The sequence below is a fragment of the Terrapene carolina genome, unplaced genomic scaffold (assembly GCF_002925995.2).
Source record: "Terrapene carolina triunguis isolate 2854851 unplaced genomic scaffold, T_m_triunguis-2.0 Scaffold89, whole genome shotgun sequence".
NCBI lineage: Eukaryota > Metazoa > Chordata > Testudines > Emydidae > Terrapene > Terrapene triunguis.
In genome coordinates, this window is record NW_020664440.1 from 31,633,584 (window position 1) to 31,647,566 (window position 13,983).

At 48.8% G+C, this 13,983-nt stretch overlaps 1 protein-coding gene across 1 annotated transcript in view; it reads left to right on the forward strand.

Moving 5' to 3' along the window:
* The window catches only part of KCNK7 (potassium two pore domain channel subfamily K member 7), a 1,795-nt gene extending 1,303 nt beyond the window's left edge, over positions 1-492 (forward strand). The window contains exon 3 of the mRNA XM_024198836.2: positions 233-492. Coding sequence (XP_024054604.1) covers positions 233-492 — 260 coding nt within the window. The remainder of the gene's footprint in view (positions 1-232) is intronic.
* The last annotated feature ends 13,491 nt before the right edge of the window (positions 493-13,983 follow it).

The window sequence follows — 13,983 nt, forward strand, 5'->3', positions numbered from 1 at the left end:
TCAGTAGGGGGCGCTGTGCTGCAAGGAAGGGGTGGGGAGTCAGTAGGGGGCGCTGTGCTGCAGGGAGCAGAGTGGGGTCAGTAGGGGGCGTTGTGGTGCAGGGAGCGGGGTGGGGGCTCTGTAGGGGGCACTGTGGTGCAGGGAGGGGGTGGGGCTCTATGGGGATGCTGTGCTGCAGAGGAAAGGGGAGAAATCCCATCTCAGCCCCCTGATCCTCATCTCTCCCCCATAGGTTACCTTCTCCTGGGGCTCCTGGCCATGCTGCTGGCCCTGGAGACCATCTATGAGCTGCGCGAGGTCCACAGCCTTGTCCGATTCTTCGCCCCTCCACGGGCCCCTGCCTCCCCCTCCAGTGAGGACGATGACCAGATGGAGATCCTGAGCCGTGACCAGCTGGGCCTGGCTACTGTCTGCGGGGCCACCCCCTCTGGGAGCCAAGCGGACAGCGAGGCAGATGGGAGAGTGGCACCCCATGATGGCCCCTCTGGGTAACCCCCACGGACAATGTGTTGTGTGTCCCCCACACACACCTCCTTTCATGCATCAATAAATGAAGCTGTACAGAATAGACACTGACCGTGGGCATGTGGAGTGGGGGTGCCAGGCTGGTACCAGTACCATTGTTTTATCTCGGGACGGGGAGAATATGGGCTGGATGAGCCCATTGGCAGCACCGCCCAGAGGATTCAGTGGGGCTGGGGCAAAGCAATTTCGGGGGCCCCTTCCATAAAAAAAAAAAAGTTGCAATACTGTAGAATACTATATTCTCGTGGGGGCCCCTGGGGCAAATTGCCCCACTTGCCCCCCCCCCCCGGGTGGCCCTGCCCATTGGTCTCACTGGGGGAGAGGGGGATACAGGGGTGGCTGATCCCATGGGTTGGATCTGGGGCAGCAGAGAGGGGACATGCTGGCATGGAAGAGGCCACAGGTGTGACCCTGAGTGGGCAGGGGTGGGGGAGATAGATGGGAAGGCACTTGGTAGCCTCAGAGTAAACAAGCCGCCCTCCTATGACCTATCCCACCATCACCAGGAATTACCCAGGAGCTCCTAAGAGCTGTTGCCCAGGAGGGGTAAGTCTTGGACCCTGTGCCTGTCCCTGAGCCAGGCCAATGCCAGCCTCACAGCCCAGGGGAGCAGCAAAGACTACCACCTGGGCCCTATGGTCACTCCTACCTCCTGGCCCACCTGGCCACAGCAAGGTGAGAATTCCCTTCCCAGAGGGGTACAGCTCTGGAAGGGAAGGGGTCTAGTGGGTTAGAGCAGGGGGTGCTGGAAGCCAGGACTCCTGGGTTCTAAGCCAGGATCTGAACAGTCCAAATAGGTAAAAAGTTCCTAATGCCAGTTACAACGTTGTGGTGGTTTGTTGTTTTAATAACTGTTGCACTGCTGTGGAGGAAGCTCACAGCGCCTGAGTCCCCAGCTGGGGGCACTGCTGTGGAGGAAGATTGCAGTGCTGCACTCACCCTTTCCTTTCTCAGGTGAGCACCCCCACTTGCGGATCCCCTCACCAGACAGTACTCCTGGGCCTGGGCCACAGGGAGGGTGCGGGGTGGGGCCCTGATGGTGGCTAGCATCCCCTTGTCCTGGGTATGGGAAAACCACTGTGCTCAGCTTGCGCTGTCTGCCTTGGACGGACACCCCTCTTCAACAAATGGCTCAATACCATCTGGAACTGCTTCTTCCTTCTCCTCTATCCTGCTGGGCACAGCTGTGCCCCCCCACCAGCCGAGACCAGAGAGTTGGGAGGGAGGGCTGGCAGCCAGGACTCCTCGGTTCTTCCCAGCTCTGGAAGGGGAGTGGAGTCTAGTGGGTTAGAGCAGGGTGGCTGGGAGTCAGGATGCCTGGGTTCTGTCGCTAGCTCTGGGAGGGGTGTGTATGGGGGCGAATTAAACTGGGCTAAATGCTCACTGTAATTTCACTAAGACACTAATGGGGGGGGGGGGGGGGTGTATCACTCACAAAACCCCGCAAAATCCCGGGGGAGGGGCGGGGGGGGGGGGGGGGGGGGGGGGGGGAAAGGAGGGGGGGGGAGAAGCTGAGGGTCCATTGGGAGGGACAGTCAGTGCAGGGGTCTGATGGGAGGAGGAGAGAGCATCAGGTGAGGTGGAGGGAGGCAGATGGGAGGGGAGTGAGTAGGTGAGGGGGTGGGGAGGCAAGAGGCTGTGGTAGGTGGGGGCTGAGGGTAGAAAGCAGTGGGGGAGGGGCAGGAGTGGGGGTTCAGGAGGGGAAGCACTAGTGGATGAGGGTGCAGGAAGCCGTGGCATTCCAGCTGGTCTACCCCCAGCAGCCTTGAGGACTCCCTGGAGCCCTGTCCCTCCAGGTGCTGGTGCAGGCGGGGGCGCTGACTGCTGTGTGCTCTGGATACTGGCTGGGTACCTGCATCTGTGGGCACTGCCCCAGCTGTGACCCTGCGATGCCACTGCCCTGCTGGCACCAACCCTGCTGCCACCTTCCTACTGTCCTGGATCAGCCTGCAGGAGCCTATTGCTGGCATCTGGGTGAGACACCCCGCCGCTAACCACTGCCCATCCCCATTGGGAGAGAACCCAGGAGTCAGGTTCTCTGTAGGCATCATCCTGTCGGTCCATGGCACTGGGTTATGCCTGGGGCTCTGGCTGTGGGGTGTTGCTGAACAGCCTTGAAAACTGGAATCACAGAAATGGGGTGAAATGTGATACTGCAAAGTGCAAGGCCATGCACGTAGGGACTAGCAACAAGAGCTTTTCCAATAAGCTGGGGACATCTCAGTCGGAAGCAAGAGAGGAGGAGAAAGACCTGGGCGTATTGGTCGATCATAGGATGACTATGAGCTGCCAGTGTGATGGGGCAGTGGAAAATGCTAGTGCAGTCCTAGGATGCATGAGGCGAGGTATTTCCAGTAGAGACAGGGAGGTGTTAGGACCATTGTACAAGGCACTGATGAGACCTCATCTGGAATATTGTGTGCAGTTCTGGTCTCCCACGTGTAAGAGGTGAATTCAAATGGGAAGATGTGCAGAGAAGGGCTACTACGATGGTCTGAGGAATGGAAAAGAGACTCAAGGAGCTTGGCTTGTTTAGTCTAACCCAGGGATCTCAAACTCAAATCACCACGAGGGCCACATGAGGACTAGTACGTTGGCCCCAGGGCCACATCACTGACACCTTTTCATATAAATGTACAAAAAGACCCTCCCCCCGCTGTCCCCAGCCCTGCCCCCACTCCACCCCTTCCATGAGGCCCTGCCCCTATTCCAACCCCTTCCCCAAATCCCCACCCCAGCCCTGCCTCTTCTCCGCCTCCTCTCCTGAGTGCATGGCTCCCCACTCCTCCCCCTCCCTCCTGGAAAGCACTAAGCGCCGCCAAACAGCTGTTTGGCGGTGGGAAGCGCCTGGAAGTAGGCAGAGGAGTGGGGATGTGGCGCGGTTGGTGAGGGGAGCTTGGTGGTCGCAGGAAATAACTCTGGGGGTGGGGGTGGGGCACAGGAAGCTTGGTGGACACAGGAAATAACTCGGAGGGGGGGGCACGGAGTGCTTGGTGGACTGCAGGAAATAGCCCCCTGGGCCGTGTGTTTGAGACCCCTGGTCTAACCAGATGAAGGCTGAGGGGAGATCTGATTGCTCGCTATAAACACATCAGAGGAGGGAGAGGAATAATTTAAGTGCCAATGTGGACCCAAGAACAAATGGCTATAAACTGACTATCAACAAGTTTGGTTCCTAATTAGTTGAAGGTTTCTAACCATCAGAGGAGTGACGTTCTGGAACTGCCTTCTGTGACGTTATGAGTGTAATATAATATCTCATTGAAAGGTGACACAGAGCCAGAAAGAGTTGTTTAACTCTCAGACTGACATGACCCATGGCCGAACTTTAAAGACTTGTTAGGAACATGTGTAAACAAATAGAGCTTTGAAATGCAAGCCTGCATTGTTAGAGATAGAAGGGTAGATGTTTGCTGAGGTCTTGTGATGTAAGCAAACAAGTCTTGCATATTGCTATAGCTTTGATTCAAAGATCAAAAAAGGAGTATCAGTATTTAGGAAGACATTTGAGTGAAATAGTATTATTGTCTATATGTCTCTTTGAAGGTTGTGGTAACCTGTATCTGAACTGTTTAATGGATAAATTACCCTGTGCTAATTTACATGATGTTTGGGAGAAGGAAAGTTAAGCCTATTGTTTTCTCAGGCCAAAACGCTGTTGGAAATGTATAAAAGCCCTGGGACACGATCCTCCTTCATCTCAGATCTGCTTTGGGTTTCAAGAAGGGAAAACCGTGAGCCATAAGGATTGAAATCCCCAGTCACTGACTGGAGTCACCCTGAATATGGACATTGGACTATAACCTATGGACCATTTCTAAAAGGAATTTTGGCAACTACAAGCTCATCTCTGCTATGTATCTGAACCTCAAGAATTGAATTCAAGTCTGTATGTATATTGTTCTTTTAACCAACACACTCTCTTTTCTTTTGTAATAAATTTTAGTTTAGTTAACAAGAATTGACTACAAGCGTGTATTTTGGGTAAGATCTAAGTTATAATTGGACCTGGGTGTGTGGCTGACCCTTTGGGATTGGAAGAACCTTTTCTTTTATATGATGAGATAAGATGTTCAGTAATCATTATCATATCTAACATGTGTGTCTGGATGGAGGCCTGAGGCTGGGCACTTTAAGGGAACTGCATTATTTGGACTTCTGAGTGACCAGTGAAGTAATATAGAAGTTGTTTTGTGCTGGCTTGGTAAATCTAAGTATTGGAATATCCACCAGCCTTTGGGGTTTGTCTGCCCTGTTTGTTTGCAGTTCACCCTAATTGAGTGACCTCAGCTGGCCCCCACGGGCAGCATTGTCACACCTTAAGTTCCAAGGGGAGCAGTGGAGGTAAAAAACCTAACTGGCTTCCAGACTAAGCTTGCTAAGTTTATGGAAGGGATGGTATGATGGGACTGCCTACAATGGCGTGTGACCCTCCATGACTGATACTAGCAAATCTCTCCAAGGGCCGGTGATGGGACACTAGATGGGGAGGGCTCTGAGTTACTACAGAGAATTCTTTCCCAGGTGTCTGTCTGGCGAGTCTCGCCTGCATGCTCAGGGTCTAACTGATCGCCAGATTTGGGTCAGGAAGGAATTTTCCCCTGGGTCAGATAGAGTCCCTGGGTTTGTTTTTTGTTTGTTTGTTTCCTTCCTCTGCAGCATGGGGCATGGGTCACTTGCTGGTTTGAACTAGAGTAAATGGTGGATCCTCTGTAACTTGAAGTCAGTAACTTAGCCAGAGGTTAGGGGAAAATGATGGGTGTGGGTGGGCGAGATTCTGTGCCCTGCAAAGTGCAGATCAGACAAGGTAATCATGCTGGTCCCTTCTGGCCTTAAAGTCTATGAGCCATGGCCTCTGCTCTGCCTCAGGTGAGCATCAGCCCTTCATCCAGCTCCATGGTATCTGGGCCTGTTCATTGCCTTCAGGAGGGTGGGGTGGGGATTTCATGTTAACTCATCATCTCTGGAGAGGGCCATTTGTCAGAGGCCGGAGTCCCTCTGCCCCCCCCCCCAAAACCCCACTTCCCTCCCAGAGCTGGGATAGAGCCCAGGAGTCCTGGCTCCCAGCCCCTCTCTCCTTGCTCTATTAGATGCCACTGGGTTTCTTTCTTTCTTCTTTGTTTTTAATGGTGAAGCAGACGTGACTGAATAGTCCATCACCACCAACAATTATGATGTCTCAATACTCGGCAGTTTATACTCTCTTGCTTTGCCCTGTGCCCTTCAGGTAATGTAAGGACGCCTTGCTGCCACTACCCCATTTCCCCGCTATTTTTACTAAATAACAATGTAACTTTTGTTACCTTAAGACATTAGAATGCCTTTATCAAAGCTCTTACGTACCCATCACAGGTAATGATTAGTTCCTTCTGCCCTATAGCGTGTGCATAGTCCCTCCTTGTGTCTATTTATTCAAAAAAGATTTTTGTTTAAGCCACAGTGGCCAGTTAACATGCTAAACAAAGTCACTTCATTGTCCTAGGTCAGGCCCTGAAGAACGTCCTTATCCTCAACTGTAGGGCACAAATCAAAAAATCTTCTTCCTCTTCTTTCATTAGTCCCAATTTTTTTTTGCCATTCCTCTTTTACATTCTTCTGTACTAGACTTTTGAATTCCTGTTCACTCAGAGGCATTTCTATAGCAAGCCTTCCATTTCGTACCACATTTTTAGCTGCTTTCTCATGATCAGAACTTCTATTTTGTCAGTCCCAATGCGACCTGGGACATGGCTACTCTTAGGCAGGTCTACACTGAAAACGCTGCAGTGCTTCAGTGAAGACGCTACTACACTGACAGGAGAACTTCTCCCATCAGTGAAGTTAATCCACCTCCTCGAGAGGCAGTAGCTATGTGGATGGGAGAAGATTTCTTGCTGACATTGCGCTGTCTACACTGGGAGTTAGGTCAGTATAAGTGTGTCACTCCAGGGTGTGGGTTTCTCACACTCCTGAGCAATGTAGTTTTAGCAAAGTTTATAGTGTAGACTGACCAGGGCTTAGTCTGAATTCCAGTCATTCTTCTAAATTGCCTGAATGTTTCTGATGTCTTGGTATGTTTATCTGCCCACAGCACGGACTCCAACTTTATCTTTGTTCTTTAGTTGTTTGTTTTTAATAATGCTTTGTGGTATTTTCTTATTACTTTTATACTTTGTTAGATCTCTACTATGGATTGTCTTTTTTGCTTTTTTATAAGCTTTGTTCCATTCTTTCTATCATTTTTGCACACCTCATTCTACCATGGGAGTGAGGGAGAGGGTTTAGTTTTGGGATACTTACTTCAATATCTTATTTAATAGCAACAGCTACAGTAGCCATAATTCCTTTATTACATTGTCATTGAAATTCTCTGTCATCACTCACACAATGAACATTCACAAAATCAGTAACTTACTTGTAAATAGTTCCCAGGTAGCTTTCTGAAAATACCAGGTGGGTCATTTTTCATTACCTTCAACTCACCTTGTCCTTGAAAAATAATCAATGTAGGCAAATGATCACTCCCATTCCTTCTTCCTTACACATTTTCCAGTTGCATCTATTTGCAATATCTGCTGTTACAATTCCCAGGGCTAAGCACGAAAAACTGTCACCTGCTGCCTTAAATCTAGTTGGGCCACCATTGGTCAAAACCACTAGATCATTTTCAACAATAAACTTTTCCAAGCGTGCACCACTGTTATCAGCTGTCTTACTTCCCCACAAGTTATGACTATTTAGGTCACTGCATATAATACATGGTCTTTTAGTATTCTTCACTATTCCTTGTCATTCCAAACATTCTGATTTCCTACATGGGTTAAAGATAATATAAATCCTTAAAGATTTCTCTTCTGCACTGGGATCTCAACATCATTGTATTTGAGACTTACCTTTTTCTCTGCTGCTATGTAGTGTAATCTTTCCCTTATGAAAGCACAAACACCTCTTCCTCTCCCTAGTTTTTAGTCTTGTCTAAAGGCAATATACCTTGGGATTTTAAAAGCAAGCCATTTAACCAACCACCTGGATACACTGGACATCTAGGTTAGTTTCATTTCCTGGCTATTTTCTTTTAGTTCTTGACCCCATGCTATCAAACTGTGCGCACTCCAACCAAAGATTGTGATCCCCATACGAGGCGTATTTCACTATTAACCTCATTCAAAATTGCATGAATACGGTCCATTGACAAATTGCTAACACACCAGTAGTTTTCCATGGCCTTGCTGTAATTTGATTTTTTTCTGACCCCCCCTCATTTATGATGTGCAGTTTCTCACTTTTATCATAAATGCAGCAACCCTTTCTTTTTTCACTACTAGTATATCATCACCAGTCCTTGTGCAGTGTGTGTTCTATTTTTATAGAGGGAGGCTATGTCGCAGTACCCCTTGTCCTGTGCTGATTCTCTCTCCCTGCTCCACCTGATGTTTTCAGAGCCTCCTTACAGCTTTCACATAGAGATATGTTATTTACAACTTTTGGCTTTTGTGTCTCCTTAGCTTGTTTTGCTGCAATACACCTTCTATCTGCCAGACTGTGATTCCACGGCAGTACACTCAGCCTCTGCCATTTCTGTGCAACTGTCATAGGCATGCTGGCCCCTACCTTGAACATCCCTCGTTTTCCCTTGCCAAACATTTGCTACATGCTCACCCCATTGGCACATATAACATCTTAGGGGAGGGGAGAATATATGGCTTGGTTCTAGAGATCTGAAACCCTAGTGTTATTTTCTCAGGTAGATGCCTGCCCTTAAATGTAACACTGGTCTACAATTTTTGAGAAGTCGTCTGCTTCAGAGATAAAATGTGCTATTTATTATGTATTTTGATGTGCTGAATTCAAATATGACAATTAAAACAACTGATTGGCTACTGTTTCTAAGATATTTAAGTTTTTACATTTTATGTCTATGTATATTGTGTAGATAGTAGAGTTTTAATCATAAATTGTAAACCTAGGTCTTTTCATGTGTTTATGGTTGCTTTACATGATAATATTTCACCTGTCCGGTTTATGTAACACTTTAAAAATCAGCAAAAGGGTTATATAAATAAAATGTATTATGGAACAAAAGGCAAAAAACTATTCTGTACATAGTTTAGTCCTATTCAGTGTCTACTCGGCGCTTCTTGGCTTGTCTCTTGTATTCATTAAATGGAGCATCTCTTGTCACTGTCCAGCAATAGTCTGCAAGCATTGATGGGCTCCATTTGCCCTGATGGCGTTTCTCCATTGTTGCAATGTCCTGGTGAAATCGCTCGCCGTGCTCGTCGCTCACTGCTCCGCAGTTCGGTGGAAAAAAATCTAGATGAGAGTGCAAAAAATGTATCTTTAGTGACATGTTGCAACCAAGGCTTTTGTATGCCTTGAGGAGGTTTTCCACCAACAACCTGTAGTTGTCTGCCTTGTTGTTTCCGAGAAAATTTATTGCAATTAACTGGAAGGCTTTCCATGCTGTCTTTTCCTTGCCACGCAGTGCATGGTCAAATGCATCATCTCGAAGAAGTTCACGAATCTGAGGACCAACAAAGACACCTTCCTTTATCTTAGCTTCACTTAACCTTGGACATTTTCCACGGAGGTACTTGAAAGCTGCTTGTGTTTTGTCAATGGCCTTGACAAAGTTCTTCATCAGACCCAGCTTGATGTGTAAGGGTGGTAACAAAATCTTCCTTGATTCAACAAGTGGTGGATGCTGAACACTTTTCCTCCCAGGCTCCAATGACTGTCGGAGTGGCCAATCTTTCTTGATGTAGTGGGGAATCTCTTGCACGACTATCCCATTCGCAGAGAAAACAGCAGTACTTTGTGTATCCAGTCTGCAGACCAAGCAAGAGAGCAACAACCTTCAAATGGCCACAAAGCTGCCACTGATGTTGGTCATAGTTTATGCACCTCAAAAGTTGTTTCATGTTGTCATAGGTTTCCTTCATATGGACTGCATGACCAACTGGAATTGACGGCAAAACATTGCCATTATGCAGTAAAACAGCTTTATGAATCAATGAACAGTCTCCACTCATCTGGATCGTGAACGATGTTGAGGTCTGCCATCATACCATCGATGTTGTTGCAGGCTACAAGATCACCTTCCATGAAGAAGAATGGGACAAGATCCTTTTGACGGTCACGGAACATGGAAACCCTAACATCACCTGCCAGGAGATTCCATTGCTGTAGTCTGGAGCCCAACAACTCTGCCTTACTCTTGGGTAGTTCCAAATCCCTGACAAGGTCATTCAGTTCACCTTGTGTTATGAGGTGTGGTTCAGAGGAGGAGGATGGGAGAAAATGTGGGTCCTGTGACATTGATGGTTCAGGACCAGAAGTTTCATCCTCTTCCTCTTCCTCGTCTGACTCAAGTGAGAATGATTCTGGTGCATCAGGAACCGGCAGTCCTTCTCCGTGGGGTACTGGGCGTATAGCTGGTGGAATGTTTGGATAATGCACAGTCCACTTTTTCTTCTTTGACACACCTTTCCCAACTGGAGGCACCATGCAGAAGTAACAATTGCTGGTATGATCTGTTGGCTCTCTCCAAATCATTGGCACTGCAAAAGGCATAGATTTCCTTTTCCTGTTCAACCACTGGCGAAGATTTGTTGCACAAGTGTTGCAGCATATGTGTGGGGCCCACCTCTTGTCCTGATCTCCAATTTTGCAGCCAAAATAAAGGTGATAGGCTTTCTTAACCATAGTGGTTATACTTTTGTGATTCAAAAGTCACTTCACCACAAACATAGCAGAAGTTATCTGCACTGTTCACACAAGTACGAGGCATCTCTGCTCACTTTGGCTAAACAGAAATGTGTCCCTTTGGAAACTCAAACACTGACAAATAAGAGAGCACGACACTGTATGATTTCTAGAGCTGATATAGGGCAATTTGTTCAGCAGAGTGATGTAAGCTTCGTTATGATTGCATCATCCATGACTTCTAGGAATAACATGATCCAATTCATATCATGTATGACGCAATACCAGCTTCAGATTGCATCATTCATTGTTTTGCCTAAAAAGCAAGTACTGTCCAAACTCAGTCATAGATTTATTCATAGATCCAGTCAAAGATGTATTTTAGTCATTTCTGGTTTAAATTGAGATCCCTTCCCTTTATAACTCACTTATCCTCCGCCATTCCCAAGTCAAGGGTCGTATATACTGACCCAATAGCATATCTTGAAAACTAGAGCCAATCAACAATTTTAAGCATCATTTTCGTTCTCAGTAACCCAGAATTAGTAAAGTTTGACTACATTTATTTCAGAAGCATTTTGGCTGTAGAGCAGTGTAATCAGCACTGCTGTTGATGACTTGCTGTCTCCTCTGCTAATTAACTTTTATCGCCTCATTGGTCAGTTCTAATGGCACGTCATGTAGTACCTCCTTTGACTTAGGGCTTCTCTACACTGGCAATTAACAGCGCTGCAACTTTCTCGCTCAGGGTGTAAAAAACACACCCCTGAGCGCAGCAAGTTGCAGCGCTGTAAAGCACCAGTGTAAACAGTGCCCCAGCGCTGGGAGCTACGCCCCTTGTTGAGGTGGTTTTTTTAGAGCGCTGGGCGAGCATGACCACACAAGGCACATTAAAGCATTGCCAATGTAGACTAGCCCTCAGTCAAATATCCTGGTACCTGGCAACTTACTGTAACTTTCCCAAGAGTTTCAGGTTTTTTTTTACCAGCCTGCTCTTTGGTTTTACATTCAGCTAAAAGATTCCCCCACCTGGTAACCTGGCTCCTACTATATCTCCTATGCTTTCTTCAGCTACTTTTACTGGGTTAATGTTACCTAATCATATTGCTTTGGCTAGGGATCTTGCCATTATAACATGTTTGGTTTATTTCCTTCCTCAGCTTTGGTTTTTGCTGATATCATCATCAGATGACTTTGCTTCTACTCCTCGTTTCCCTACTTTGCATGCCTTCTCCCCCTGTAAAAGACATTCTTCAGTTTTCAGAGTGACTTTGGGGGTGGGGGGGGTCAGAAAATTTTCCATCTCAGCCCTTCCCCTAGACCAGCCTTTCTAGCCCCACCCTTACTGGGTTCTGACACAAAGGGAGACATGCCTGGGCTGCTGCAATTCGCTTCGGTCCCTGCCCATCAGGAGTGTTTGAGGCGGGCTTAGTTGTGCCTCTGAGCATGATGTGGAAAGGATCCCTCTATAAAAGCCTTTGTGACAGCAATAGGAAGCCATCTGCCAGTGATGCTCTCTGGGGCTGATGTGGTAAGGCTGTTGTGTCTTTGAGATTGTTTTTGCTAAATAAGGTTTTTGCTGGATTTAGTATTTTTTATTGTAGAGGCTGCAGATGTCTTCTGGGGAGAGTGAGGGTATATTCCTTCCCATCCCAATCTATGGTGGGGGTAGGGGGCTTTTCACCTCTGTTTCTCAATAGGAAGAGAGGACTGGGAGTCAGGACTCATGGGTCCTGTCCCTCATCCCTGTGTGCCTTTGAATAAACCACCTCTGTTTCCCTAGCTGTAAAATGGGGACAATATCTTCCCTGAGGTATGTTTGATTCCTTACTGCATGAGGGGAGGGTGTACTGCTCTAAGAATGCTGGTAAATTCAAGATATTCCAGCGTAAGTGTGTAAAATTATTTAGGCTAAAGGCTCCTGCTCCTCTATTTCTAAGGTCAGACGTGGGGAGCTGTTTGTCTCTAATGCAAGGAGGGACTGCAGGGCTGGGGGTGCCCATTCCGAGCCCCAGCTGCACCCCGTGCTGGGCACAGCCTGGAGGATCCCTGCAGCCATTCTGCCTCCCCAGGGTGTTTCTCTCCCTGCTAAACCTCCCCCCCCCCCCCCCGAGATTCCTGAGCCCATGTGCGTCGGAAATCTCTTCCCTAGGGTGAATCCTCGAGGCTGGGATCTGCCCTGCGGGGCGGGCTGGCTCCATTAACCTTGCTCGGTGGAGGTCCCGGGGCCAGGCCCCACAGCTCCCTGGGCACAAGGGGGAGAACGAAGCCAGGCAGTTGTGAGCCCCGGGCCTAAGGGGGGAGAGGCTGGAACAAAAGGCGGGGGGGGGGTCCTGGCCTCCCTAATGCCCCCCTCTCCTGGGGGAGTGGATCATGCCAGCCCTGCTGGCACCAGGCGCTGGGCTCCCCCCTGGGGATTCCGTCCCCTGCGACAGCCGCCTGACGGGCGAAGCGGCGCATGCGCTCTGAAAAACCGAGGCTCGGCGCGTGCGCTCTTAGAAACAGACCCCCGCCCACCCGTAGAGCCAGACGGGGACTCAGCTCGTATTGGTCGGGGCGGCGGCCAATGGGGTGGGGTATAAGCCCGGAAGCGGCCTACGCGCGAGCGAGGAGAGGTTACTGCTGCACCTGGAGCCAAAGGCGGGGCGTGAGCAGCGCGCGCCACCAGCGCCCCGCTCGGGGAGCGGAGCAGCGCCTGGGAGCGGGGGCGGCGATGCAGCTTAGACTGAATTCTAGGACCGGGCGCTGGAGCAGCAGCTGGGCAGCCCCCACCCACGTCCAACACATTTTACCATGGTGGGGGCGGGGGTTACTCTGGCCTTTCCTGGGTGTGACTCACTGAAAAAGTTACTGGGGCTCAGACAGTGATTCCCCCAAGGGGGAGGTTGGTTGTTAGCCGGGGCGTTTCAGAACCCACAGTGGGGGTATCAGGCATCAAGCAGTGGGCACACACATAAGGTCACCTGTGGTCAATTGCTGCTCTGGGGAGAAAAGGTGTCAAGAACACAGTCTCTTAAGATGACTTAGAGCAGGGGTACTCAACCAGGGGTCCAGGGCCTCCCAGCAGGGCCAGCATTAGACTTGCTGGGGCCCAGGGTAGAAAGCCAAAGCCCAACTGCATGGAGCTGAAGCAGAAGCTACATTGTTCAGGCTTTGGCTTCAGCAGAGCCCTTGTTGCATGGGGGGTACCCAGGCAATGGCCCTTAGAGCATGTTGGAAAAGAAAAAGGTTGAGAAACACTATCAATTTGTTCCTGGGTTCACCTGTATGTTAACATCACTTTTCACAGTTATAAAACTACATAAATAAATTTCAATGATTTGAGCATGAGCATATTTACTTGTTATTCCTGAAGTTAAATGGTCAGAGCCACCAACTCCTCTTTAAAGCTACCAAAAAATGTGTGTACACACACCCACCCCTTGGGGCAAATGGCCTGTTCTTAGTCGCCTCCCCGCCTCCCCGCCCCCCCAAAAAAATCCATGGAGGCATCACAGCAAAGTTGACTTGGTGGCCAACAGAATGTAGTAAGAAGAGTGACTATACCAGGGGTTCTCAAACTGGGGGTTGGGACCCCTCAGGGGGTCGCGAGGTTATTACATGGGGGGGTCGTGAGCTGTCCACCTCCACCCCAAACCCTACTTTGCCTCCAGCATTTATAATGGTGTTAAATATATAAAAAGTGTTTTTAATTTATAAGGGGGGGGGGTCGCATTCAGAGGCTTGCTGTGTGGAAGTGGTCACCAGTAAAAAAGTTTGAGAGCCACTGGACTA